The sequence below is a fragment of the Nelumbo nucifera genome, chromosome 4, assembly GCF_055504915.1.
Source record: "Nelumbo nucifera cultivar China Antique chromosome 4, China Antique-T2T, whole genome shotgun sequence".
In the NCBI taxonomy this organism is placed as follows: Eukaryota; Viridiplantae; Streptophyta; class Magnoliopsida; order Proteales; family Nelumbonaceae; genus Nelumbo; species Nelumbo nucifera.
In genome coordinates this window covers 32,133,592-32,157,960 of record NC_142652.1, presented here as the reverse complement: position 1 = coordinate 32,157,960, position 24,369 = coordinate 32,133,592, and the positions used below count along the sequence as shown (strand labels likewise).

The window sequence follows — 24,369 nt, the reverse complement described above, 5'->3', positions numbered from 1 at the left end:
CGTCAAAACTCAATTTTCGCATGAATTAATACAAGACTTGATGTCTGTTTTTGAAATATTGCGTAAGTTTAATATGAGATTGAACCCAAACAAGTGCGTATTCGGTGTGACCTCGGGCAATTTCCTAGGATACATCATTAACCGGAGCGGCATCGAGGCCAACCCGGATAAGATTAAAGCCATCTTAGATATGAGACCACCCCGAAAGTTGAAGGAGGTTCAAAGGTTGAATGGCCGCATAGCCGCCCTGAGTCGCTTCATGTCCAAATTGACAGACCATTGTTTGCCGTTCTTTAAGGAAATCAAAAGCAAAGGGTTCAAATGGACCCAAGACTGTCAGCTCGCGTTTGATGAGCTCAAGAGATACCTCGCTAGTGTGCTGATCCTAACCCGGCCCGATGAGGGCGATGTTTTAGAACTGTACCTCTCGGCAAGCGACGAAGTGGTCAGTTCGGTACTAATAAAAGAAGTAGATCGGGTTCAACGACCCATCTATTATGTTAGTAAAGTATTGCAGGGAGCAGAGACGAAATACCCAGAGATAGAAAAGCTAGCATACGCACTGGTAATTGCAGCTCGAAAGCTCTGTCCGTACTTCCAAGCTCACACTGTTATCGTTCTCACCGACAAGCCTCTGAGGCAAGTCTTACTTAAGCCCAGGGTCTCTGGTCGGTTGACGAAGTGGGCCATTGAGCTCAACGAGTACGACCTCTAGTACAAGCCGCGAACTGCCATTAAGGCCCAAGCCTTAGCAGACTTCATAGCCGAGTGCACATTCAGCTCCGAAGTCCCCAGGCCGGTTGAGCACGAGGCTCCCAGCTCAAATGAGCCCGAAGCTCCTAGACTGGTCGAGTCCGAGCCCTGTGAGGTAGCCGTCAGTGTGGCATCTTTCCTAGTTCGGCCAAGCGCAAGCTGGGATGAGGAGCCCTGGATCCTTCACGTAGATGGCTCCTCGAACCAACAAGGCAGCGGAGCCAGAATAGTTCTGCACGGCCCAAGTGGCACAAAACTGGAGTACGCACTACGCTTCAAGTTTGCAGCATCTAACAATGAAGCGGAGTACGAGGCTTTGATAGCTGGACTCTCCCTAGCCAATGAAGTAAAAGCCAAGCACATCATTATCTGCAGCGACTCCCAGCTCGTGGTCAACCTAGTCACTAGCGAGTACGAAGCTCGCGAGCCAACCATGATCGCCTACTTAGCCAAAGTCAGAGAGGCCCTGCTCAACTTCCAGTCACACTTTATCACGAAAATCCCAAGGTCGGAGAACGCTGAGGCCGACGCCCTGTCCAGATTAGCCAGCACCAGCAACATCACCCTGAGAACCGTGTACATAGAGGACTTGCCTCGGCCTAGCATTCTCGGGGGGACAAAGGAGGTCGCTCTCGTCGTTCAAGTAGAGTCGAGCTGGATTGACCCCCTCACGAGCTTCTTGCTACAAGAGACCCTCCCTGCAGATCGCAATGCAGCCAGAATGGTGCAGCGCCAGGCAGCCAAATACGTCATGATAGACGAACGGCTGTACTGGAAATCCTACACGCTCCCCTACCTGCGTTGCTTGTGACCTACCGAAGCCGAGCTCGTACTCCGCGACACTCATGAGGGGTATGCGGCAGGCACTTGGGGGGCAGGGCCCTCGCCTAGAAGGCACTCCGACAGGGATATTATTGGCCAACAATGAAGACAGATGCTATTGAGCTCGTTAGAAAATGTGACAAATGCCAGAGACATACCAATATTCATCACCAACCCGTCGCCGATCTAAAGTATCTCACCAGCCTGTGGCCCTTTGCACAGTGGGGCATCGATCTACTCGGGCCATTCCCGCCAGCAACGGGTGGGAGGAAGTTCTTAGTAGTAGCAGTGGACTACTTTACCAAGTGGGTAGAAGCCAAACCCCTTTTGACGATCACAGCCCGAAATGTTCAAAACGTATTTTGGAAAAGCATCGTGTGCCGCTTTGGATTACCTCGGGTATTGATTTCTAACAACGGCAAACAGTTCGAGGACATCAAATTTCAAGACTGGTGCCAAGACATGGGAATCCGACAGAATTTTACTTCAGTCGCACACCCTCAAGCAAACGGCCAGGCAGAAGTCACGAACAGAGCCATCCTCCATGAACTAAAGGCGCGACTAGACTAAGCTAAAGGATTATGGGCAGATGAACTACCCAGTGTTTTATGGGCCTACCGGACCACGGAGAAGACCACCATGGGGGAAACACCCTTCAATCTCACCTACAACACCGAAGCAGTGATCCCCGCAGAGATCGAAGTACCTACGCTGCGACTAGAAGCATACAATGATAAGACAAACGTAGATGAGCTACGTACCAACCTCGATCTACTCGACGAAGTAAGGGACCTCGCATACATCAGGACCGTAGCCAACCAGCAGAGAGTAGCTCGGTACTATAACGCCAGGGTCAAGAAGCGGAACCTCCGTGTGGGTGACCTGGTCCTTCGTAAAGTTATGGTACCGGAGCCCGGCGCTGGCAAGCTTGGGTCCAACTGGGAAGGTCCTTACCGAGTGAAACGAGTGCTCGGGGAAGGGACGTACGAGCTTGAGACCCTTGAAGGGAAACAAGTACCTCAAGCATGGAATATTGTCAACTTAAGATAATACTATCTGTAAGAACTGAGTAAACCACGAGCCACTCCTCCAGCCTAAGGGCTAAAATGCCGAGCTAATGAAAAGACCTCGGCAGCATATAAGACCTAGTTGCCTCTTGAAAAACCTGTTCCTTTATTGATCGACGGGTTGTGAGGTTGGCAGAGTGAAAGACGCCGATAGGGAAGACCCAAACAACCAATGGAAGCAGAACTCAAGAAGACCATCAATTGGTGCATGTTCTGGGTGCCTTAGGCACGCTAGAGGGATGTTTACGAAACATTCCTTTGCCATGCAAGGAAGCTGACCCAACAGAAATTCTCCCTATGGATTTACCTTTTGTGGAGGAAGTGAGTGCTCCAAGTTTCTTAGATTGTAGGCCCTTAGACAAAAGTGGTAATGGGTAAGAGGTTCATGTTGCTCGAGGTGGGCTTGAAGCCCCCATTGACTTGAACATGAAAATTCCAACCCCAAATCCAAGCCTCATGCAGATTGATGATAATGTCTCTTTGAGTCGGTCTATGGGTTATCTTGATTTATCAATAGAAGAAAATCCAAAGGCTAAAAGAGTTTTGAACTTTGAGCAATATGAGGAGGGATCCATTGAAAGCCTCCTTAAGCGATGCAGGGACGAAGATTGCACTAATCACGTGCATGGGCCATGCAAGATGGTCAAATGTTGTAACACGCCCAAATCTCATAAGGTATCGTACTCCCAACCCCACTCTGTTAAATCCCAATTGTTATTTTTTATTATTCATGAATGTTTGTTTTTGTAAGTGGAGGCTTAGTTGCTTTTCAGCCTTCGGGAATGTCTCTACCTCAGATGGCTCTGCCCATAATTTAAAATACTGAAAATTAAGTGCTTTGGCATTGCCTTGGTTTGGGGGTTGAATTTCAAGACTATTATTTTTGTTTTGATGATAAACAAACAGATCCCGGGAGCTGTTTCAAAACAGCCCCGGGGGAGCCAATGTTGATATTATGCAGAAATTGCCAAGGGCTTGGTGAGCTCAAGGCAGTTCGCTACTTGTAGAATCTCATCTGCTCCCACCATCCTAGTGTACTCTTTTTAATGGAAACTAAAATTGCTTCTGAGAGAGTGATTAAGAGTGTGCATTTGGGTAAGGGTTGGTCCTGGACCTTGGTGGACTTGTTGGGCCTTTCTAGGGGTCTATGTTTGGGTTGAAAAAGTGTTGATGTAAGCAACATTATTTTGAAGGCAAGTAAGTATGGGTTTCATACTAGTGTGACAGAAAAAAAGATGGAAAAGCCTGGTTTCTCTCTTGTGTTTATGGGGAACCAGAGGCCTCTTGTAGACAAGAGTTCTTTAATTTTGTTTACAACTTCACTAATGATGTGAATGGTGTGTGGGTGATTGGAATTGTCTAATATCCCCTAGGGAAAAAATGTGGTAAACATGTGACCATAAATAAAATTAGAGGCCAAATTCAGTTGATTGATGACTGTGGTCTATTTGACATAGGGTTTAAGGGGTAACCATTTACGTGGGCAAACAAATTAGTGGAAGAACATCTTGATAAAGTATTTGTGAAGGCTGATTGGATTCATATGTTTCCTCAAGCCTGTGTAGAACATCTTACAAGGGTCTAGTCGAACCACTGCCCAATCTCAATAAATCTCTTGCATAAGTCCAAATGGTGGCCTCGTCCCTCTACATTTTTGGAGGCGTGGACGACACATAGAGGTTGTAAACAAGTAGTTGACGAGGAGTGGAAGGGTTCTAGGGTGGGATCAAATGTTTATTTTAGCAAGGAAGATCTCTAATATCAAGTTAAGGCTTAGAAGGTGGAATAACAAATCCTTTGGCTCGATTCAAGACAACATTCAACAAATTAAAAGTGGGCATAATACAGTCTAGAGACTGCCCCTAGTCATGACAAAGATTCAAAGAGAGATGAATTAGAAAGAAGATTGGACTTAGAACTCAAGCGAGAGGAAATGTTGTGGCACCAAAAATCAAGAATCTAGTGGCTTAAATGGGGAGATAAAACTCAAGGTTTTTCCATGCCTCTATAATTCAAAGAAGAGTGAAAAATCGGTTGGAAGATGAAGAAGTGATTTGGGATCACATTACTAGATATTTTAAGAGACTATTCACAAGTGAAGGGTCTAGGAATAGCAATGAAATTCTTAGGCACTTGTAGTTTTACTAATCAACAAAAAGAATTATTGGAAAAAGAAATATCGATGGAAAAAATTTCAGTTGCTCCCAATCAGATGGTGCCATCCAAGGCCCTGAGGCTTGATGGACTACCAAACCTTTTTTCAAAATTATTGGGACATAGTTGGCCCAAGTATTTGGATGCAGTTCAAGAGTTCTTCAAATCAGCTTCCATGCTTAGAGAGTTGAACAACACTTTAATCTCTTTGATTCCAAAAGGTCAAAATCCAGAAAGTATAATGCAATTTAGGCCGATAAGCTTGTGTAATACCCCTTATAAGATTATTTCAAAAATCATAGTTAAAAGGCTAAAAGTGGTTATGGATAATTTGATTGGCCCTCAACAGTGTGCCTTTATTCCTAGGAGACAAATTTTGGACAATATATTGTTGGCCCATGAATTGTTGCATTTCATGGATAGAGCAAAAGGAAAGAAGAATTATATGACCATCAAACTCGACATGTTGAAGGCATATGATAGAATGGAATGGAATTTCCTTGATGAAGTGATGATCAAACCAGGTTTTGGGAGCAAATTCAGAGGTTGGATTAGGTAGTGCGTCTCTTCAATAACTCATAAGGTATTGATTAGTAGGTTGTCGTAGGGTGATCACCCCCTCCAGGGGTCTTAGACAAGGGGACCCTCTCTCCCCGTATTTGTTCCTATTGGTATCAGAGGCACTCTCTATGTTCCTTTGAAAGGCTAAAGAAAAGAAAATCTCTAATATTAGAATAAGTAGGGGGTGTATTGCTGTCTCTCACTTGCTTTTCTATGGATGATAGTTATATCCTTGTGAAAGTGAATCTAGCTGAAGGTGATGAAATCTTATTAATTTTGAAAAAGTTTGAAGAGGCATCGGGGCAGAAAGTCGGTCTTCAAAAGTCTGAGGTCTTCTTTAGTAGCAATACCCACCGAAAAGTTCAAAGAATCTTATCTAATTTCCTTAAAGTTAGATAGGTCAGGTTACCAAGGTGAAGTTACCTAGCATATATCTTAGGCCTCCCCTCGAGGTTGGGAGATCCAAGAGAAATTCTTTCAATTATATAGTGGAGAGAGCCTCTAAAAGGGCTAGGGGCTAGAAGGAGAAACTTCTCTCTGGTAAGGAAGTCTTAATAAAATCAGTCTTATCGACTCTTCTAGTTTATTTCATGTTAGTCTACCTTCTTCCAAAGATTTTGTGTGAGGACATCAATTGTATACTAAGGAAATTTTGGTGGGGGCAAATTAACCATGTTGATAAAATTAACTAGGTAAGTTGGGTTAAGTTGTGCAAGCCCAAACGAGAAGGGGGTTTGGGGTTCAAAGACATAAAGAGCTTTGATGTGGCCTTGTAAACAAAGAAATGCTTGTATTTCATTAAAAATCCAAACTCACTCGTGAGTTAGGTGTTGAAGGCCAAGTACCATCCAAGGACCTCCTTCTTAAGAGCTAACTATCCTACTTCAGCTTCTTAGGGTTGGAAGAGTTTAATGGAGGGGAAGAAAATTCTAGAAAATGGTGTGATGTGGCAAGTAGGAAATGGCCTTTCTATTGATGCATGGAAGGACTCATGGATCCCCTCTATTATGGGTTTCAAAATGCCTATTGAAAAACCTTTGGACTGGGGGTGTGAAAAGGTGAGTGATTTCATTTCTATGTCTTACCATGAATGGGATATGGATAAATTGAATAGGTACTTCCCTCATGCTGCCAATGCAATTTCATAAATTTACATCTAAGGAAGAAGTAGAAGACAGAGTTGTCTAGACTCTTCAGAGAAATGGGGAGTTCTCAGTCAAGTTGGCCTACCATCTAGCCCATGGCCTCAATGTGAATTTTGTTGTTAGAACTATTGATAGGGGTGGAGGGATTTCTAGTCTAGAGGAGTCCTTACTTTGGAAGCTGGTTTGGAGTAGTAAGGCTATTCCCAAAATAAGGTTGTCCATGTTAGGAATGGCAATGGAGCGGGGCAGGGCCGGGTTTTGTCTGCCTCGTACCTAACCCTGAATTGAAATTCCCCGCCTTGAACCCCAGTAGGGCTAAAAATTTCAACCCCATCCCCATCCCCGCGGGGAACGAGGATCCCCAACTTTAGCCCACCCCACCCTAGTCATTCTTACTTGTATATTTATAATTTTTTTAAATCTACTTAGAACTATTTTATTTTATGTAATATAGTATAGTATAATATAATATATAATAATATAATATGATATAATATACATTAGCATATATTAACAATTTTATATGTATTATGTTATATAGGCGGGGTTGAGGTCGAGCTTGGGGTGGGGTGGACAAATATTGTCCCCGACCCCCTGAGTTTTGGGTTTTCCCCTAACCTGCCCCAAACCCTGACTAGTGGTAAAAAACCCACCCTGACTGGGGTAGGGCCCCACACGGACGGGTCAAATTGCTATCTCTAGTTCATGTGGAGAGCAATACATCATAGTCTTCTTGTTTTGGCCTCCCTTCTTTGGAGGAAGTGGATCACCATTGTGTTCGGTCTATAACCTTTGCATGGAGGTAGTGGATCACGTTCTATTACACTATGAAACCAATGCTCTGGTTTGGTTGGAATCTCTTTTGGGTTTTCGGCTTTAAGAGGATGGTAGGTGCACTTTGTAATCTTTACTTCTCCATTGGGCAAAGGATAGTCATATTTTGAAGGTTGATAAAAAATTAGTTTTTTTTTTTTGCATTTTTTGTCACATTGTGGCAGTTTTGAAATAGAATAAACTCCTTGGTTCATTTAAACGTAATTGTTGATCCCTCTATTTGTGTTGCTAGGGTGAACAAATTACTATCATATGTACAAAGCTTGTTAGATCTCCTAGTTTTACGTCTGACCTCTCCAAAAAATCATAATGCTAAGGATCACCATATTGGAGCTCCCCATGATTGTTTTGCCCGATTGTTTGTTGATGGTGCTTTCTCTTCTACCAATGGATATGCAAGAATTGGTTTTGTGGTTTTTGATCACCATAAGAAGTTTGGGGTGGCTACCTCGTTTGTGGTGAAGCTGAGATCCCTCTCATTTCAGAAGCTCAAGCAATCCTTGAAGGCCTAGGCTAGTCAAGTCTTTGGGTCTGGATTAGTGCATTTGCTTTTCAGATTTCAAAATCCTGATAGACAGCTTGGATACTCCTTAGGACTGTAAGTTGGGCCAGGTTCAGTTGGGTTGAGGCCAACCCTAGTCCAACCCTAAGTTCTAAACCCCCAACCCTAACCCTAACCCTAACCCTAACTAAATTCCTTCAATCTAACCCAACCCAGCTAGACCTAAAGTCAACTCCAGGTTGGGCCCAACACAACCTTCTTTCCATCCCTTAAAACCACATAGAATTTCTCAATTTTAGATCTTAACTCAACTTTCACTACATATATTAATCCTATGTTTCATTAGTATTTGTTTGCTGACATTTTTTTTGTTCTTTTGGTACAAAATTCATAAAACAAGTGTTAGAAATGACTATAGTTTATTATGAATTGTGACTTATAATAGATCTTTTATGGGCGGCAAACAACATAGAGGAGATGAAGAATAAACTTTTCAAAAAACATAAAATAATGTTATTAAGGTTTTAGTCTTTCCGATTAGGATTAAGTGAAGTGATTATCTCAAAAGAAATACATGATACTATGTGGTGGGTGCTATACAAATATCATTCACCTAAACAAATTAATATATGTTATATATTACATATACTATAGAGCTGGGTTCATGTTTCCTAGGGGGTCAACCCTAGCCCAACCCAAACTAAAGTTAGGTTCATGAATTTCAACCCTAACCCAACCCAACATTTTCGGGTTGGGTTCAGGCCAACCCGGCCCAAGTTGCAGCCTTAATCGAGATCTCCTCCTAGTGAAATCCGGGCTATCCTATTGGACATTCTGGCTGTGAGGCAGGGCTTTAATTTTGTTGTGTTTTGTTTTGTAAATAGGCAAAAAACAATATTGCTCATTTCTTAGCCAATCAATCTCGTGTAAAAGGTTCGTGGTTTTGTAATGCTCCAAGTTGTCGTGCAATTCGATCTCTTTGGATGTTTCTCCCTTTTACGTTTTAATGAAACATTCATTTAATTAGTAAAAAAATTGGGTTCACAAGAGGTCAACTATCCTCAAAGTAATCAATTGTGTTCCAACATATCAATTATATACCAACGAGTCTTTTGAGAAATAGTGAGCGGAAAATTTCTAGAGGGAGATCTCAGGGAAGGTTGAAGAGAGACATTAGAGATTGCAAGGGCGCCATTCTTAATACATAAAATATAATAAATAAATGAATGTATATGGGGATGTAGCTCAGATGGTAGAGCGCTCGCTTAGCATGCGAGAGGTACGGGGATCGATACCCCGCATTTCCATTATATTTTTCAAGTCGTCACTAATTCAATGAGTCCGATTCTGCTACCCACAAGGCCTCAATAACATATAAGTACGAAACAATGTGATGTTCCGGATGTGCGGCTGTAGCGATTTGTGGGTAGCAGATTCGGTCACGGACCAGATGGCCACATCATTTACGAAAATAGGGTACGGGAATGAAAGACGAGAGTGATGATCAGATGTATCGCTCTCATCCGAATCCATCAACGACTATTGGAAACTTTTGGTTTCTCAAGCTTCATGTCAACACATAAACACGTGTATATCCACGAGAGCAACGATCATAAATTCATAACCAGGTGCTTGCGACAAACTGTTAGAATGGCTGTTGCACTCCCATCTTTTCAGAGGCGAAGAACTGTTCCTCCCTTCTAGCGTCCGAAGTCTGAATCTGAACAGGAATGGATCCTCCGTTTAAGCCTAGTAAGTATATCTATGTCTGAAACGAGCTGCTGCTGCTTTTGTCGATTATCCAACAAAAATTTGATAGAGAAATGTGTGGTCTTTAAGCTAATTTATTCATTTATTTATTTCTCCCCTGGGCTTATGAGATGAACTAATTTAGTGTGGGGTAAGTGTTACTGTTTGGTAGGGTTTGGTTTTATTGGGCTTTCCTGGGGGAGAGAGTTAAAGTGGGAGCTGTTGTTGGTCTGGTTTGGTTTTAAATTTTGGTGCTTGGAGTAGAACTAATTGAGGCTATTGTTATAAAACTGTTAAGGGATTAGGGTTTTAAATTGTTGTTTTCTTTTACAGGCTCGTGTCATGTGTCCAGTATCATTTGTTGAGCCTGATGGCTTGTTTTGATAATGGTTTGTGATCTTTTGATTTCTGAGTTCCTTTTTCTTGTCTACGTAGCCTTCTGAACGGAGCTCAGCTTTTTTAGTTAGGCGTGGTTGTTTTCACATGCTTAAATGTACCAAGGGGAGCCCCCACTGCTCACCTAAGTACTAATCTGAGGACTCTGGAGGTAGAAAGCAAAACATAAAAAAGGAAAATAAGAGAAAGCCCAATCTTTATGTTATATATTGTAGTCTATCCAGGATTCTCCCCATTCAACTAAAGATAAGGACTTAGAGATACCGTTGAAAGAAAGGTGAGTTGATGGTAACATAGATAGAAAGGTGATGTGGAATTTAGGGGTGCAAGTGTGCAACTGATTTGGGCTTTTATTGAACAGTTCAGGGTTGAGTTCGATTAGGCTTGGTAACATTGTAACAATGAAATACACTTCAGCCTATGTAAGAGAGATAACAACTCTACTCTGATAGAATTGCCTTCACCTACCTACTAGTAGCCGTCGAAGCTCTACCACTACCAGTATAAGCTCTATGACTCTACCACTACCGGTAACATTGTAACAATGAAATACACTTCAGCCCATGTAAGAGAGATAACAACTCTACTCTGATAGAATTGCCTTCACCTACCTACTAGTAGCCGTCGAAGCTCTACCACTACCAGTATAAGCTCTATGACTCTACCACTACCGGTAACATTGTAACAATGAAATACACTTCAGCCCATGTAAGAGAGATAACAACTATACTCTGATAGAATTGCCTTCACCTACCTACTAGTAGCCGTAGAAGCTCTACCACTACCAGTATAAGCTCTATGACTCTACCACTACCGGTAGAAGCTCTATCAGTACCTGTAGCAGCTCTACCACTACCCGTAGAGTTTCTACCAGAAGGGGTACTACCAACATCACCAAACAAAACACAAATCACAAGTGTCATGTACTTTCATAGCTGAAAAATTAATATACAAGCGAATACTAAGTTAATTCATTCCATTCCCTCTTACCAAGTCCTATATAAGGTATTAACTTTTTTTTGAAGAGTAAAGAAAATATCTTTATTAAAATAGAAAAGCGAGTGCAAGCTGATTGGGTGTCAAGATGACACACCAAGAGAGTTAATCAAAATGGAAAAGATTCACATTACAAGCTTGGATCTCAAGAACATCCCAAAAGTTTTCCATCAAGTCTGATGGAAAACTTATATTAATACCCATCCCCTCTCATTAAATCTTATATTTACTGTATATTAAATAAATGAGTGGCTGAAGCTATTGGTTGTTATGCTTGTAAATTCCCTGGAAGCTTATAAAGTGGTATGCCTAGTTGCATGCAAATTCAGTTAAGAAACTAGCACTCACATTCGAGCTTTTGAGCTGAACTCAAACTTATTGAATATTTAGTCGAACTGAATATGAACCGGAAAATAGAGTTTGACTTGAACTTGAAATTCAAATATAGGAGTCATAGTTGTCAAGGCAACAAGGCGCCCGTGGAGGCTTGCCTTACCTAACTGCCAAGCAATCTTGAATATTGTGTTATAAAATACTTTTGTATTCTTAATTTTTTGGGATTACAATTATAAAAAAGACATTATTAAACTAAAATATTCATTTTATTTGTTTATATACTAATTTCTTTATTATTATTTCTTATTTGTTAGGGTTTAATCAACACAAGCATTGCTAACTACTGTATTGAATCCTCAAAGACTTTAAAACCTGAAAATAAATAAGAAAGAACTTAAAATTTTGTCTAATCGACACATTTTCTTCAACTTCTTCTTCTTCTTCTTCTTCTTCCACCTTTTCTTTTCTTCTTTTATTTTTTATTTTTTTTATCAATAACAGGTAACTTTCATTAATCGTTAAGAAAAAATAAGTACAAAAAATGGGGAGATAAACTGTCCTAACTCCCCCAGACGAGGCTGGAGCCCCCAAAGAAAAATTAAAAGACAGAATTAAAATTGAGCCCAGAACAGAGATTCCCTAGTCACCTCTTGCTTGGCTCACCCATCAGCAAACGAGTTAGCAGATCTCTTCAGCCAACTGTACTTTAACTCAATGTCCTTAGCCAGCCACTTGAATTTTTTTCTTTTCATTGCTGTAACTCCACATTCCAGTTTTATCTTCTTTTGACCATCCTATTACCACCTCCGAGTCACCTTCAATTACAAGCCTCCTTATATTCATTTCTTTTGCTCTTTGAATTCCTTCCAAGGCAGCAAAGACCTCAGCCCTAAGGCAATCACCTTCACCAATTGAGCCTGAGAAAATGGCTGAAACATTCCCATGCTCATTCCTGAAAACTCCTCCAATACCAGATTGCCCTGGGTTCCCTATACTATTGCCATCAAAGTTCAGCTATTCTTTTCTTCTTTTCCTATAATCAAAATAGGGGTTCATCCCCTATATTTTTTGAATTGTCTTTTCTTTCTTCTGTTTTCTTCTCTTGAATATGTTGATTTTCTATTCTTTAACATGAAGTTTATACTTTTCTTATGAAAATTATGGATAATTATTAAGTAAACATGGTTATGGAACCTAGGGAACTACCCTAGGATATATGTTTTTACAAAACCCATCTCCTAGGCGACTAGGTGACAAGGCTCCCCTTGTTGCCTAGCCTCGCCTTGGCACCTTGAGAACTATGATAAGAGTATTTCAGCCGAGCTGAGCTAAGACATGCCAAAGTTTGACTCAGCTTGATTCGATTGCACCCCTGATGTTAATGATAGCATGGAAAAACAACTCTGATATCAAGCCATATGGATCTATTTTAATTGCTCTTAGAACAAAGATAGAATCTGGCCAATTCAGACCATCCATCAGATTCTTTTCGTCTGGTTTGGTTGGATTATGGGTAGCTCATATTTGGAGTCCATCCCTTAGTTTGGGAATTTATTTGGACACATCCCAATCTTGACAAAGTGATCTTGTCCCTAATTATTTATTACTCAAGTACCTATTGTCTTTTCACTGAGAATGTGACTGATTATCAAATATAGGATGTGCTCAAATCCGTTCCCCTTGGTTTTTGTCATCTTTTCTACCTAATATGCTTTTTCCTCTTAGGATTGATTATGTAAAGACCTCTCATGAAAGGTACCAAGCTAATATTGCCATATTTGATGAACAAACATGTCCAAAACAATAATAGATCTTAGTTTGCTAAACCTCCCTAAAAATGGTTTGTCTTGGTTATGTTGCCTATCACAATATGTGTATTTGTCAAGTCAATATTATTTATTGTAAACTTGTCTAGCTGCACTTTCTCAAGTCCATATGCTTTACAAGTCACTACACTAAGGATAAGGTTTGAATTGAGAATGCTCTAGCATTTTATTAGTTCAGTGTGTTTGCAATCAAATTTATTTACATGGATTGGCTAATACCTTGTACCATAAAATGAATTAGATTTCAGGTTTTTCTTTGTAAGTCAAACTATTCAATTACCAATAACAAACTAAAAATTCATATGAGGATATTGAATTTTTCATACGAATGCTTTAGGTTTTCCAGAAAATTTGATGCACAAAAACCGGTTACATGAATATGCACAAAAATCAGCTATCCCACTTCCTGTTTATAGCTGTGTTAATGAGGGAGCTCCGCATGCACCAAAGTTCAGGTCTACAGTTTTGATTGATGGAGAAACTTATACATCATTTAGGACATTCTCAAATCGCAAAGCTGCAGAGCATGATGTTGCAAAAGTTGCATATGAGCATATACAGAAAAAGACTAAAGAAAGTTGTCCTATAATTCTTGAGGTATGTTCAATGGCTTTTCCTTTTTGTGATTGGTGTGCCCGGGATGCGTCGTCAAACACCCGTGGCACCAGTTTAGAGATTTGTAAATTTTTCCAATCCTCACATAACCTTAAACAACGTAGTACGTGGTGAGGAAGGGGTCAAATCCACAAGGAAGCAAGAATAAAAATTATTATTTTCGTTCCGGACAAATAAAAGGAAAATAGATATGAAATTTACAGAAAATAAGAACATAAAATTTATTAATGCTGAAATTAAATGTTTTGAATTGAACAAGACAATAATAAAATTCAGAAATTAAAGAACATTGAAATCAACAAAAAAAATAAATAAAAATGATCCAAAATTTGGATCCAGTGGCGGTAGCTGTTCGGGAAGACGAAATACACGCTTTCTCCCTCTGTTCAACCCTCAAACCCCTCGAGACACCTTAGCCTTGAATCGGACGAATTCGGATATGCAAAACACAAACAAACATAAATTAGATCTAAAATATTACCAGAATAAAAATAACATAAAATAAAATAAAGAAAACGAAAGGGATGGCTGATCAAATCCAGTGGCGGTAGTTGCAGATTGGATGGGCTGCTTGCAAGAACCCCTCCTGACAAGATCTGGGCGTCCTTCCCTTCTACAACCCTTGAACTCCTCAAGAAACCTTAGCCTTGCGAACTAGGTGAATTGACCAACCCCTTCTCAAGGGCCCCTTGGGTCCTTTTTATAGAGAAGGGTGGACATAATTAGGATTAGAGAGGAAGAGATGGGCAGCTCTTGGGTTTATGCAAAAATATGGGTGCCCTAGGGTTTGAGAATGGAGGGTTAGGATTATTCTAAGGAGAAATCTAAGGGTATGAGGGGCTGCTAAGGCTTGGATGGTTGAGATTAGAGGTTAGGAGAGAGTGGAGGGTGGAGATTTGATAGCTTAGGGCGGCTAGGGTTTGTTAGAGGTGAAAAGAATGAGTGGGGAGGTGCCCTAGGGTTTGCTAAGGAGAGGGGAGTATGCTAATACAGTAGGAGGGGCGCCTATCTGGGTTTGGTAGATAGGAGGCGTGCCTATCTGGGTTTGGCAGATAGGAGGCACCCTCTTATGCTCAGTTTTTCACATAAACACCCCATCTCTCAACTGGAATTCACACCAGCTTCCTAAAAACTGCATTTCAGCCCTGAAACTTCCCCAGTTTTTCCTAGGATTTGCATAGGGACCCTCAGAGGTCACAATATTGAATTTAATTGGGAAAATGACACATTTTGACTATTCTAAGGCCTAAAATACCCTTGAAATGATGCCCTTAAGGCATCAAAATACAGAGTTATCACACCCCCAACTTGATCATTGCTACTCCCTTAACAATGCAGCCTTAAAATCCTAATGAGTATAAAAAGAAGTCATTCCCATAGCAAGATCATCCTTGGCAAAATCAGCCAAGTATCCTAATTCCAGAATTCTCAAACTTTGTATAGATCAGTTTCCTCAACTTTTTCTGTTTGGGAATCTCTTTTAATGGAAAAACTTGAAAATTTCTCAGCAAAATTTTTAGTTATGCATTTCTAAAGGCTTAGCTCTTATTATTATTATTTTCAATTTTTTTCTCTCTTTCCTTACCCCCCAACTTAAGTGCCATTGTCCCTAATGGCATGACTAGAATGATGCAAAAGGGACTTGGGCCAAAGGGAACAATCAAGAGGTAAGGATTCAATAGGGGTTCGGGATCTGTCAATTGGTCTTGAATCAAGAAAACAAAAACTCTAATCCTAAAAGCAAAAGCAACTGAGAACTACGTTGGGTTGCCTCCCAACCAGCGTTAAGTTTAACGTCTTCAGTCAGACGCATTCACTCATTTCTCACATCTACACTCCCAGACTCACTTTCTTCTTTACACAGATAGGGCTGAGATTGGGCTAACCAAAGGGTAGACAGGGCATCTACAAGGTCGTTCGCTACCTCTACCTTGAACTCATCTTCCCCTAGGTTTGGATACTTAGTGGCACTAAATACATTTAATCGGACTTTCTGCTCCCAAAATGAAATGTCAATTTCTTCCGATTTACAGTTGATGTTTGCATTGACAGTTGCTAGAACCGGATGTCCTAAGATTATCGGGTTATGGTTCAGTTCCTCGGTTGGGGTCATGTCTAGGATGATAAAATCCACTAGGAAGTAACAATCCTCTACTCTGACAATGACATCCTCAATAACACCTCAAGGAGTCTTGACTGATCGATCAACTAGTTGCAAAATTACCGGTGTAGGTTTTAACTCGCCGATCCTTAACCTTTCATAAATAATAGAGGGGAGCAGATTTACATTGGCCTCAAGATTCAGTAGGGCCCGGTCAAAAGTGATTCCAGAGATGACACAACTTATTAGAGGAGCACCAGAGTCTTTCATTTTCTGAGGGAGTTGGTTTAGGAGAACCGCACTAACATTTGGGGAGAGCATCACTTTTTGTGGGGCCGATCATGGCTCCCTTTTTTGAGTACACAACTCTTTCAAGAATTTGGCGTACGCCGGGACATGTAGGATCTCGTCAAGGAGAGGGATGTTAATATGGGCTTGCTTGAATAATTCCCTGATCTCCTCGTTGCGAGTCTCTTTCGTCTTTCGCAACGGTCCGGCTGTGAGTGCGGTTGGAAAGGGAACTACCGGTCGGTTCACTATAGGTTCTTCTAAATTTTTCTTTCCTTTTTCTTCCCCCCCTCCCAACTTATGGTCTTCTTGCTCCTTTTCTTCTTCACTGATGTTTTCAAATTTCTTTTTCTCATACGGGTCCTCTAAAATCCTCCCACTCCTTGAGGTCATAGCCTTGGCATTTTCAGACTGAGGATTCTTAGGAGGTGGTTGAACCTGCTGTGGAGGAAAACCCGGTGACTGATTTTTAGGATTCGTAATCGATTGACTCGATAGTTGTCCTACTTCTCTCCTCGCATTGTCTTTGGTTAGTCGTCTTATTTGGCTCTCTAATCTAGCAATGGACTGCTACTGAAGCTGCATGAATTTGTCATCAACTATACTGGTCTGAGGAGGTTATGGGTAAACCTGACAAGGTTGGACCGGCTGGTTCCTAGGGTAAGTCTGCTGGAATTGTCTCTGCATTTGTGGCCTTTGAAATTGCTGGGCCATGGAGTTAGATGGATGGTATTACTGGGACTGTGTGTTAGGTTGATGTGTCATCCAAGAAAAGTTAGGGTGATTTCTCCACCCAGGGTTGTAAGTATTTGAAAATGGGCCATTATTAGGCCTGAGGAAACTCTGGGCTGCCTGAACCTGTTTTTGGATAAACTGCGGAAACTGGGCCGCCGTTGGACAATCATTAACTTGGTGGGCTTGGCTGGCACAAATGGAACAAACTTCAGGATAAGGTGTAGATGGGCCCGATTGTTGGTTATAGGTGAAGAATTGATCAAGCTTTTGGGCTAAAAGATCTACCTTATCCAATTTTCTAGAGATTGCATTCAGCTCCATTCTTGCCTCGGGCTCTATACTGTTCCTGACCTCGTAGAGCCCTACCCTCTTTAAGGGTCCCACCGACCTCTCATAGGAATATAATGATGCATTGTTGATGGAATTTTCACTCAATGTTTTGAAAAGAGCATATGCTTCATTCTCACTTTTACTCATAAATGCCCTCGCACAGGATGCATCTACCATTTGCCTGTATTGATCAGTCAAACCTTCATAGAAGGCTTGGACAATTTGCCACTTGGATAGGCCATGGTGTGGGCACTTTCTCAACAACTCTTTCGTTCTCTCCCAAGACTCGTGAATTTGTTTACCCGATGTTTGGGTGAATCCAGTGATGGCTCTTCTCATGGTGTTGGTTTGTCTTATAGGGTAGAACTTTCTAAGGAATTCTTGTTGCATTTTTGCCCAAGTTCTAATAGGTCTCCCTATACTTTCCAACCAGTGCTTGGCCTTGTCTTTCAAGGAGAAGGGGAAAAGAGTTAATCTAAGGGCATTGTCATTAAAGTTTTGGATCCTTACAGTGGAACAAATTTCCAGAAACTCATCTATGTGTTTGTATGGGTCCTCACTCGGGTTCCTGTAAAAAGAGGGGAGCATATGGATTGTGCTTGATTTAATCTCATACTGCAAGGCTTGGGTATCCGACAATTGTATGCAGGATGAAGGGTTATACTGGGTCGGAGTGAAATACTCCTTCAGCATTTTGGGTTGTTCATCATCGATCCCAGCCATTTGGTTGTGTTGCTGGTGATGGAGGTATCTCTCTATCTCAGGTATTAGACCTGTTCATGGGTCGGGTGGCCCGACGGGCCGGCCTGGCCTCCGGACGGGCTTGAGCATGTGTTTTAGCCCGCGGGCTTGACCTCGGGCCTAAAAGCCCGAGCCCGACTATTTTACGGGCCGGGCTCGGGATTTGTTAAAAAAGCCCGGCCCGGCCCGACTTTTCCCAAACTACCTAACCCTAAAGCGGCTCTCATTTCTCCCTCTCAACTCTCAGAACCGGTGAACCCAACTGCACCTGCGAAACTCAGTCACCGACGGCCGACTCCACCAGAACTAGTCATCTCTCTCTTTGGCGGTGATCTCTCTCTCTCTCTCTAGTTGGCACCGTTTTCATCTTCTTTCTTCTCATTCTCAATTCTCTCTCTTCTTAGAACTAGGTCTTCTATCTTCTCAGTTCTCTCTCCAGCCGGCGCCACCAGAACCCAGGCGCACCGTTTTCATTCTATGAACTCAGGCACCGACGGCTGGCATCACCAAATCTAGATCGTCTCTCTCTCTCGAGCGGTGAGCTCTCTTTCTCTCTCTCTCTCTCTCTCTCTAGCCGACACTGTTGTCATCTTCTATTTTCTCACTTTCTAGGTTTCTATTCTCACTCTTAGGCTCCCAGGAATCGGCGAACTCAACAGGCACCATTCTCTTAGACGGCACCGGCGCTCAGACTCCCAAGTCGGGCTTCAGGCTTGGGCCCGGACTTCTGGCTTTTTTGAGGGCCGGGCTCGGGCCCAAGTTTAGGCCCGTTGGTCGGGCCGGGCTCGGGCTCGGGCCTGAAAAGTTTATGTTAATAAAGAGCAAAAGCCCGGCCTGGCCCGACCCATGAACAAGTCTATCAGGTATGGGTTCTACTATTTCTCTCCTCAAAGATCTCCTTCCCAACGTACACTCAAAAGTCCCTTTTTCTTCTTTTTTTTTTTTGAAAATTGAATTTTAATTTCAAATTTAGATTTTGAAATTTAAATTCTGAAATTTAAACTCAAATTTGAATTTTTAAAATTTTTATTTTCTCTTTTTTTTTTTTTAATTAAGCACAAACAAGTAAAACACACGACCTAGGGGCTAAACTAAGGTTTCCTAAACTAGTGGTTCAACCAATGTGAATCCTCTTAGGTTTACTTGGAATTACGCAATTTCCTTTGGTTAGCCAAGTAAGAGGTGGGGATGTGGGAGGCTCTCCTTGCTCTCGCAAAGACCTAATTAAGTAACCACAAAACTCACTTAGGCTTAGTTGGTTAACCTCTTTCCTTAGACAGCAACTGCTGGTTATGGAAAGTAATCACAAGCTTCCCTAAAATTCAACACACTTTTGAACCAAATGTGTGTGGCCCCCTAAAGGATCTTGCTATCCAAATTTTAAATTAAGGTTTAGGGTGAACCGCACGTGAAAGGGTGGTGGTTTTTAGGCCAAGGAAGGGTGATGAAATCCCCACCTTATCTTATTTAAATTGGGTTGCCCTTAAATGGATTAACGGAAAAACACAATAAACAAAATAAATGCAACTAATTACAATGCATGAATAGTTATCTCTAATATGCAGTTTAGCAATAAAATGATAAAATGAATTAATTCAGCAAAGAGAGCAATTAAAAAAAATGAAAAACCCTAACACATTAACAACTAACAAGATGATTTCAGCAGTTAAATAATCTTATATGATGCATGCTCTAGAACATATCAAACCCTAAATGTTGGAGTGCAAATGAAAAAATTGTAAAATATTATTTTTTTTAAATTCGAAATTTGAAATTCAAATTCAAATTAAAATTCAAACTTTGAAATTTAAACTCAAATTCAAATGAAAAACCCCAACACATTAACAACTAACACGATGATTTCAGCAGTTAAATAATCTTATATGATGCATGCTCTAGAACATATCAAACCCTAAATGTTGGAATGCAAATGAAAAAATTATAAAATATTATTTTTTTTAAATTCGAAATTTGAAATTCAAATTCAAATTAAAATTCAAACTTTGAAATTTAAACTCAAATTCGAAATTTTGAATAATTTCCTAATTAACAATTAATTACTCAATTAAATAACTAATTAGATCTAAAGTCGAAACAAAAGAAAAAAATTAATCCTAAAAAAATATAGCCGAATCTATTAAGAAATAAAAGTAAAAATAAATAACCAAAGATTCGAAAACACTAATCTACCAAGATAAATTCGAAAATAAAAAGAAAATTCAGAAATAAGTTGGGACGACCACACCTGAATCGCTACCCAATATTTTTCTTTTTTTTGTGCGTAGTTCGGCAGTGTTCCGGCACCCCGCCTTCGGCTGCTACGTCTTGCGAAAACAAAGAAGAATTATGAGAGTTTTATTTTCAATGATCAGAAAACTAATGAAATAAAAAAATAATGTAAACGGATCCGAAACAAAGAAATAAAAATTTTCTATCCGTTGCTTCCCCGGCAACGACACAAAAAACTGCAATTCAGCCCTGAAACTTCCCTAGTTTTCCCCAAGATTTGCACAGGGACCCTCAAAGGTCACAATATTGAATTTAACTAGGAAAAAGGCACATTTTAACTATTCTAAGGCTTAAATACCCCTGAAATGATGCCCTTAAGGCATCAAAATACAGAGTTATAAGTGATCATCATTTTTTTTTTAATTTGGATGGTTTATTTTGCAACCTTGTATTGTATCTTGTGCTATGCAAATTCAAAGTAGGGTTTCCTGATATTGATTGATCCTATGAGCAACTTGGCTGAGTCATAATTTTTAAATTTATTTGGTGATTTAGATGAGTAAGCTTCAATTTTTATCTGTTTATATTTTTTAAATTCGTCACTAGAAACTGAATGATTGCCTTATTGGTTGTCTGCTCTACTTTTGTGTTTCATAGTACTCTTTCTTTTGTTTTATTAGAGACTAATTTTGAAAGTTTTTTTTTTATCAATACTCAGAAAAAACATTTCGTTGAACTGATTAAAGAGGCACAACAAGAAGTTGTGAAGATTACAAATAAACACATAATGTCCAAACCCCCAAACTTACAATTGAGCCCAAAACATAGTGTCTATGTACTCCTTGTTTAGCTAAAGTATCTGCCAAACTATTGGCCGATCTTCTAACCCAATTACTTTGAATCAACATATCCCTGGAAAGCCTTTTGAACCTCCTAAGATCATTTCTTAGGTGCCACGAAACTCCTTCCCCTTTCTTTAACCAATCCACAACTCCATCCCTAGTTCCTTGGCTTTCTCAAGCCCATGCTATGAGTTCTGTTGATGCCACATCATTTTGCCCAACTGGGCCCGAGGAGAAGGCACATATATTACCTTCTTCATCCCTGATAGCTCCTCCAATTCCAGTGGGGCCTGGATTACCCACACTACTCCCATCAAAATTCAGTTTCAACCAACCGCAAGACAGGGGAGACCTTCCACCATTGTAATTTGTCTTCTAGAAGAAGAGGCAGCTATAGCCCCCCAAGCCCTAAAGTTTTGACCAGTCCATCGTTGAAAGTCTTGACCTAGTGAGCCACTCTTAGAGTTTTAATCAGTGCTTCCTTGTTCCTCTCCTTTCCCCCAAAGATTCTAGAATTTCTTTCCTTCCAAACTGACCAAATAACTGCTGCCTTTGTGCGTTCCACATCAGCTTACCCCTTTTAGTAGAACACCAATGTTCTGAGAACCGGAGAAGAGAGAGGTTCACCGTTCACTTCACGGGTCAAAGGTTTGATTGAGGTTGAACCGTGATGGCGTGGCATATACATATATATACTACAGTTCATATAAATACTATATATAATATATTTTACAACTTTTAATGTACTTAAATACGGTGGATGTATGGTAAGCTTCTTAATTTTTAAAACAAATGACTAGGGTTCAAGCCTTTTAACTTGCATTTTCTTTAAAATACTTGCAATAATAGTGTAATATGTATAATAAATAGTCATTAATTAGCATAAGTAAAGAGGTGGATTACTGGGTAGTTAAGTAATTTGTGAAAATAAGAGATCTTGAGTTCAAATCTTGTTAACAACATTTTAAAATTTCGCTTGTGTATGAACTCGGGCGGTTTCATGAAACTGGGACCGATTTTTCGGTTCAATTGGCCGGTTAGTCGATTTTCAGCGAGTTTTGAGAAAGTCCGGTTATTGGGGTATGACCAAACCGGTTAGGGCCCCGGGTCATGGTTCAACCGGCTGGTCTGGTCCGGTTTTCTAAACACTGTAGAACACCTACAAATAGAAGGGTTGAACAGCCCTTCCAAGCCAATAGGAGAGAACCACCTGCAACCAAAAAGTAAAGCAAACCACTCCCAAATAAAGCCAACAAAAGGATAGAAGATTAGAAGGGGAACTGCTGTCTCATCATTAATCTTATACAAGCTGCACAAGTTGGGGCACAAACACTAGCTTAGCCTCTTCCTGTGAAGCTTATCACAAGTAATATTTTTTTTATTAGCAACACAAAAGTGATTTATTAATTATAAAAATGATATGTACAATTACAAGAATGCCCATATAGGGCTGAAAGAGAAAAGAAGAATAAGAAGTACAAGTAATGTACAACAAGGACTATACTAATAAGTACATCAAGTTATAGAGTCTCCACACCCCCCCCCCTCAAACTAATGCCTAGACATAAGCATCAGTTTGTCTATAAGAAAGAGGTGTCGAACTCTAGTCATAGCTTTGGTGAAGATATCAGCAATCTGCATGTCCGAGGCTACATGAAGAAGTGATATAGACCCAGTAGTGAAGAGATCTCGGATAAAGTGGTAGTCCACCTCGATGTGCTTGGTCCTCTCATGGAAGATAGGGTTAGATGCAATCTTGATAACACTCGTATTGTCTGCATAGAGAGGAATAGGAGTAGGAAGCTGAATGCCAAGATTCATAAAGAGAGACTGTAACTAAACAATCTCACTGCAAACCGAGGACATGGCCCTATACTCTGCTTCAGTTGAAGACTTGGAGACTGTTTGTTGTCTCTTATACTTCTAAGAGATGAGTGAATCACCCATAAAAACTCACCACCCAGAAGTGGACCTACGAGTGTCTGGACAACCAGCCCAATCCGCATCAGCATATGCTCTCAATTGAATAGGAGAGGAGGAGAAGAACAGTCCCTGGGAAGTTGTGCTTCTAACATATCGAATGGTGCGATGAACAACAATCATATGAGGCTGACGAGGAGCAGAAACAAATTGACTAACAACCAGGACGGCATGAGAAATATCAAGTTGAGTCATAGTAAGATAAATGAGGGACCCCACAAGCTGGCGATATAAGGCAACATCAGGAAGTAATGAACCTTCAGATTTAGATAGCTTAAAATTTAGCTCCATAGGTGTATCGACATGCTTTTCATCATTATGACCAGCAAGTTTAACAAGGTAAGAGGCATACTTCTGTTGACAAACAAAATACCCTCGATCACTACGATGTACTTCCAGTCCCAGGAAATATGTGAGAGGGCCCAAGTCCTTCATGTGAAAGGACTTATGAAGTAATAGTTTCAATTCACGAATGCCTTCAGCATCATTCCCAGTCAACAACATGCCATCAACATATAGTAGGAGAATGGTAATACCTTGAGGCTGTCGCCTAACAAATAAAGAGTGATCAGGAGAACTCTGTTTATATCCAGTAGCAACTACAACATTGCGAAAGCATTCAAACCATGCCCGGGGAGCTTGTTTTAGACCATATAGAATTTTTTGAGGCGACATACTAAAGAAGGATCACTGTAGTATCCAGGAGGAGGCTTCATGTAGACCATCTCCTTCAACTGATCATGAAGAAAGGCATTCTTCACATCAAGCTTGCATATGGTCCAAGACTAAGCAACATACACTACTAAAAGAACACGGACTGTGGTGATCTTTGCAACAAGAGCAAAGGTTTATTCATAGTCAATACCATATTCCTGACTATATCCCTGGGCAACTAAACGTGCCTTGTATCGATCAAGAGATCCATCAAGCTTCAGCTTAATGCTGTAAACCCAACGACTCCCAACAATGGATGCATATAGAGGAACAGGCACAAGATCCCAAGTGTCATTCTCATGTAAAGCATGAATCTCCACATCCGTGGCTTCCTTCCTATGAGGGCTACTATTAGCTTCCTGGTTGGAGCAAGGAACATCTGTGGAGGATAGGACAGCAGACAAAGAGCTATGGTTTAAAGGAAAACCATAGTGGTCAGGAGGTCTAGATATATGAGTAGAACGACGAAGAGGAACAGAAGTATGAAGAGTGTCTGAAGTAGAGGTATCACTTATAGGAGTAGTGGTAGGGTGACGTAGGGGCTGGAGCACGTAACCGCTTGCGAGAGAAGATGAGAAAGTCCTCAACAGAAGGAGGTGGAGCATCTTGTGAATCAAAGTTTGGCAAAATAGAAACAGATGGTGCAGACAGTC

At 40.8% G+C, this 24,369-nt stretch overlaps 1 protein-coding gene and 1 non-coding gene across 2 annotated transcripts in view; both read left to right on the top strand.

Annotated features, from left to right (window-relative positions):
• Window positions 1-9,072: 9,072 nt before the first annotated feature.
• On the top strand, window positions 9,073-9,145 carry TRNAA-AGC (transfer RNA alanine (anticodon AGC)). The gene has a single exon. It is a non-coding gene; the product is annotated as a tRNA-Ala (tRNA).
• Window positions 9,146-9,410: 265 nt separating this feature from the next.
• Window positions 9,411-24,369, top strand: part of LOC104609938 (double-stranded RNA-binding protein 4-like) — a 29,118-nt gene continuing 14,159 nt past the window's right edge. The window contains exons 1-2 of the mRNA XM_010276375.3: window positions 9,411-9,590; window positions 13,479-13,738. Coding sequence (XP_010274677.1) covers window positions 9,569-9,590; window positions 13,479-13,738 — 282 coding nt within the window. The 5' untranslated portion in view covers window positions 9,411-9,568. The remainder of the gene's footprint in view (window positions 9,591-13,478; window positions 13,739-24,369) is intronic.